The sequence below is a fragment of the Acanthisitta chloris genome, unplaced genomic scaffold (assembly GCF_000695815.1).
Source record: "Acanthisitta chloris isolate BGI_N310 unplaced genomic scaffold, ASM69581v1 scaffold9994, whole genome shotgun sequence".
Classification (NCBI taxonomy): Eukaryota; Metazoa; Chordata; class Aves; order Passeriformes; family Acanthisittidae; genus Acanthisitta; species Acanthisitta chloris.
The window spans coordinates 26,914-32,292 of record NW_008669850.1 but is presented as its reverse complement, the minus strand read 5'-3'; the positions used below and the strand labels follow the sequence as shown (position 1 = coordinate 32,292).

At 46.8% G+C, this 5,379-nt stretch overlaps 1 protein-coding gene across 1 annotated transcript in view; it reads left to right on the top strand.

Annotated features, from left to right (window-relative positions):
* TMEM207 (transmembrane protein 207) overlaps window positions 1-2,495 on the top strand; it is a 4,092-nt gene extending 1,597 nt beyond the window's left edge. Inside the window, exons 2-5 of the mRNA XM_009073471.1 lie at window positions 302-339; window positions 757-801; window positions 1,248-1,390; window positions 2,347-2,495. Of these exons, the coding sequence (XP_009071719.1) occupies window positions 302-339; window positions 757-801; window positions 1,248-1,390; window positions 2,347-2,495 (375 nt within the window). The remainder of the gene's footprint in view (window positions 1-301; window positions 340-756; window positions 802-1,247; window positions 1,391-2,346) is intronic.
* Window positions 2,496-5,379: the final 2,884 nt, after the last annotated feature.

Genomic DNA, 5,379 nt, shown 5'->3' with positions numbered 1-5,379 from the left:
TTCCACATCAAAAGGAATGCTTTCTCTTTGGCCTAGCTTTCATCTGCAAATTACTGAATTTATTGAGCTCTCAGTGAGGTTATCTGCTGGTTTTAATATGAGCTGGCTCAGAGCAGAGACCCTCAGAGGTGAGAGCTCAGCCCTGTGGTCCCTAGGGAGAGGTCTGGTTTTCAGCCCTGCAGGACCAGCACCTGTATGGCTTTTTGTCTCTAACTTCCCATTCTAAGATCAGTAATTAGACTGGTATATTGTAAAAAACCAACACATATCTGCCCTCTCTGACTTACATGTGTGTTTTCAGTTAGCAGACTCTGAGTTGGACTGTGAGCTTGGCAACAGGTGAGTGTGGCTTCGTTCTCTCACCCGTGGCTGCCCCCACTCTGGGCTCTTTCAGGGATGCTGTGCTCCTGCCTGACACACCAGCACATCAGAGCAACAAGGGCTTTCAGGAAAGGGCCATTTAGGGGTTTTTTCAAAATAGAAAATGGAGGCTGGCAACCCTTCGGGTTTTCAGCAAAAAACTCTGGTGGTGGGTACCAGTGCTGAAAGGCAAACCCTTTCCATGCTGCTCTGTTCATCATCTACATCTGCTCCCATCTACATAGAGAAACTTTTAATAGGGCTCCCTTGATGGAGGTAAACTTCTCAATCTTCTGCTTACTGATTATGCTTTTCTTTGTGTTGGTAGACTTGTGTTGGAGTGGGTAGAGCCCCCTCACACTGGACTGAAAATCTCTTTCATTTTTTCCTTTTTAGGTGCATTGGGCAGAGCGATGAAAACCTTAGCAGCTGGTATGTGTGGTAAGTTTTAGATCTGCTTTAGAGAGAAAAACTGCCAAATAATATTCTTTGATGGATATATGTAGAGAAAGGCATTAAGAGAGACTGATAGCTAGAGAGCATTGCTCCTGGGCTGTCCCTGTGTTCTGTCTTTACAAAGTAATGGGAATCATTTATCCATATCCTCCTCACTGTACACTGACAACTGAGCTGGGAAAAAAACGATGGATTATTTCAGGGAAAAATGTTTGAATTTCCAGCCAGCACTCAGTGCTGAGCACTCATGACTGAGACATTGGTTTCCAGGGACTTTGATCATGTCCAGTATGCTGGTGGGGAAACCACAACGTTTACAGCTACTTGCAAAAGATGTTAATGAATATGTTAATTTGAAGACATGCAGCCATCTGTCAGTACTGCCCGCAGATGGTTATGGTACTGTTCCTCCCCTGCTGCCTCTGCCTTAGGTTCCTGATGTTGTTTTTCCTGGCCTTGCTCCTGTCCTGTGGGATCTGCTGCTGCCTGCAGTGCTGGCTGAAACGACAGAGCTTCCTCCCCAGTCGACGCACTGTGGCTGTCTTCGCCCTCAGCAGCTCGGATGCCTTTTGTGGTTAGTCCTGTCCCTGCCTGCTGCAAGGTCCCACTAGCCCTGCTGGGCTTCCTGTGGCCATCCACGACTCAGTAAGAGATGACCAGTCTTGAGTGGGAGCCAGGCTGTAGCCAGGTGCTGTGTTTCTGGTAAACAGTGGGGTGCCTGGCTCAGGCATCTTTAGGGAATGTTCAGACCATGGACTGGAGGGCTGAAGCCATACCCACTTTTCCCCAGCTGTACCTACCACTGAACTTGGTGCTGTTCTTGTGTGTTCATATGTCCCAAAGGTGCCTAGATGGGATTTGGCCAGGCTAACATTGGAGGTGTGCGGGACCTTCTCCCCGGTGCCAGGGCATTCAGCAGCCACAGGCACTGGGATCAGGCAGCCCTTTCCAACATGTGTCCTGCATTTCTCCCTCAGGCAAGACTGCACTGGTCTACTTGAGTCACCCCAGCAGGCAGTTCAAATGGCTGACTTTGGCAGACCCCGGGGTTTGTCAAAAAGTTGTCATGGTGGGTGCTGTTCTTTGTGGTAGCCACCTTCAGCATTCCCCCAGGACCACTGAGACTTTTGAGGACTGGGCTATAATGACAATGGATAGCACCCAGAACTCACCTGGAGTATGGCCAGCAGCAGCATCAGGCTGGGTCACACAACATCCCTCCAAGAAAAACAAAGCTAATTCTGTCATTAGGCTAAACCCTTCCCAGAGGAGGTATTACCTGCTTTATAGGTGGTCACAGACAGTATCTCCACAGGGAGGACCCACCCCAAACCCACCCAAATTCCTCTGTCCTCACTTCTTTTATCTGGAGTTTGTGGTGAAAGCCTTTGTGACACCATGCTTCAAAAATTACATACATGCCTTTCTTGCTTCCAAGTGGTTTGTCAGCTCCTCCCAGGCTCACCCCTCTCACCCCACCTGCTCTTCACGCCTGTTTGCTCTGTGGTTGTGACTGTGCTTTTTCCTCAGCGAGTGAAGCACCTCCGTGCCCGTTCTCCAGAGCTCTGAGTCCCTGCACGACTGCAGAGATGTCCTCTTCTCCTGCCCCACACTTCAGCCTTGGGGGAACTGAGTTGCCTCCATCCTATGAGGATGTTATGAAGGAAAACAAGCTCTAGAAACCACAGGTTGTATTTCTGCGGTTCCACTTGGTGCATCGAAGATCTTCCATCACGTTACAGGTGTGTGAGATCAAACCATCCCTTTCCACAGGTTAGCCAAAAGAATGAAAAGCAGCACATATTTCATCCAAACCTAGAAGAGGAGACTAAATGCAACAGAATATATGCCAAATGCATGTGTTAACTCTGTCACAGGAGCTCAGCTTGACATTTTGATGGCTCTGGATTTCAAGAAGCTCCCTCAAAGGCCTGTCTGTATTCAGGGTTTGTGGCTCAGCCTCCAGATTTATCTTTCTAAGGCTGTTTTAGCCAGTGCAACCCCATGTGCTTTAGGACTGAATGTTGATAAATGACTTTATAGTTACTTCTCAAACTTGGGCTGCCTCCTTCACCCGGCGCTGTGCCAAGAAACACCCTCTGGCAAAGTCATGTTGTTCTAATACATTGTAATGCAATCATGCCACTCTGTGATGAAGGATTGTTTGCCACATTTAAAATATTTAGCACAGCATATCAGATTTGTCTAGTGCAAAAGGCAGCAAATTTATGGCCAGGAAAAAGAAGACAAGAGATGGGGATTATGGGGGAGTAGCAGTGGCAGCGGCTGGTTACAGAGCACACACAAAAAAGTGAGTTTGCTTATTTGAGCTGTTCTCGATTTCCTGGTGACTGTCCTCAGCTACTAGCATTGCAGACTAGCAGGCTTTGAGAGGCCCAGGATCCACACAGAAGTTCCCCACGGACATGAACTAGGAGCTTAGGTATTTAACACTTACCTAGAGAAATCCATTAGGATAAAGAATTTTATTTTCTTTGAGGTCATCACTGCAGACGGGATGGAAAAATATCCATCCAGACTGCCTTATGCCCAAGGAGGATCAGTTCTACGTGTCATTCCTAGGAAGTATTAGCCTAACTAGTTCTCAGATTACCAAGGAAAGATGCCAAATTTTCCCCTTAGCCAGATTCCAGATGAAAGCAAACATTTACTTTTTTTGCCACAGGCAGGTCACTGAAGGCTGTATTCAGCCTGCCTGACCTCTCTGCCTCTACCCTCTCAGTGGCAAGGGCTGAGGGCTGCAGTCAGACCTGTCCTGGTGCAGAAGGTTGATGTCACACCTAGTCCCATGCTCTGCATGCCCACGGAGCCATGAGCTCACAGTCAAATTGGGTAGCTGGGTCTTAGTACCCCAAAAGATTAATGGAAACCCACAGTCTGCCTCCTGGAGCAGCTCCCCACCTGTAGCATGGGGTTAGCACTAGTTCCCATGCTCAAGGTGGAAACTGGGAATATAAACCCACTAAAGGTTATGAAGTGCTCACATATTCTCATAATGATTCTATATAAATACGTTTGCTAGATAAAGAATTATAGCATATTTTGAGAGATAAATTCTTTGCCAGAACCACTGCAAATTATCTCCCTAAAATCTTATTTTAGAAGCAGCTTTAATGTTTGACTCGTGTGTGAAAGGAAATAAATATTACTGTAGCAAAATGAATGTTTGTGCCAGCAGGCTAAAATATTACCCAGTTTATTAATAAGGAAAATTAGCAAGTACAGATTCAGCCAGGGGAGAAGTCAAACAACTCCTGAGTGTCCTTTTGCTAGCTGAACTTAGTAAGAATTGCAGGTGATCAGCACCTCTCAGGATCAGACCTTTCATATACATAACTGCTTCCACTACTCAACCCCTTCAATTTATGCCCTGAAGCATGAGATTTGATTATGTTTGTCACTTCAGCTTGCATAGCCAGTTAGTGGCCATTAAATTAGCCATCGCTTGCTTCCCACCTACGCAGTGCATTTGTTCAGTGACCCCTTCGTGGCAGTGAGCTCCACAGGTTGTCTGCATTATGTGCTGCATAAAACAATGCCACCTCCTGCCTATTAATTGCTTGGCTCTAAATAAATGGCTGCTTTTAATTTCATTGAATGTCACCTCCTAATCAGATGGCTGAAGAGGCTAATAAGCAAGGACTGCTCTGGTTTCAATGCCTCCATTCCTTTGCATCCCTCTTTCACAAGGATAAGTCACTCCCAAGGCGGCAAATCCTTCCCCAGCCACCCAACAGAGGGCAAGCGAGGCTTTCAACACAGAAACATTCGTGGGAGCAGGTTTGTTTCCCTGCTACTAGCATGCATTCAAGTGCGTTCAGCTTCCTGTTCGAGGTGCTTTATTATGCACGAAAGGAATGAAATTAGTCCATCAAAATTGTGACAAGTGGTCTGTAGTAAAGCAAGCTTGTGACTGTAACAAAATCAGGCTGTCTGGAGTCACCAGCGTGGGAGATTATTTGTGCTGTGGTACCTGTGCAACATAACAGGAGCCACAGGTGCTTCCAAAAACTGCTGAAGGCCAGGAGGCATCTGCAAAAAAAGGCTTTGTGTAGGGTTGCTATGTGGGGGAACATAAACCAACCTTGCTGCTGCCTTGGGGTGGGGAAAGAAAGTACCCTGGGAAGAGCCTCAGTGGGCAGTGCCCTAGTCCTTGGCTTCCTGATCATTGACAGGTCAAAGGGGATGGGTGCCTGCCTTCTATAAACATATTTGGGGTGTCCCCATTGATCTCCTGCTGCCTGTGACAGCTGCTTCTCCCAGTTTGTCCCCTTACTCCCAGGTGCTCCAGCAGAATGGACAAGGTCTCTCCAGACCCGTTGTTCCCATTCTTACAAAAGCAGAGATTTTGCCTGGTTTTTGTAAGATTTTGCCTGGTAGTTTATGTTTTTGTAAGCATTCAGCCCTTAATGTAGTTAATGCATTTTGGCTGATATTTTCCAGAGTTGTTAGGAAAGATGAGCCATTCCTGTATAACTCATCACCTTAGGAATAGGGTTCACTTTGGAACAGCACTTGTTCTGCTCTGACCCTCTGGCTTCC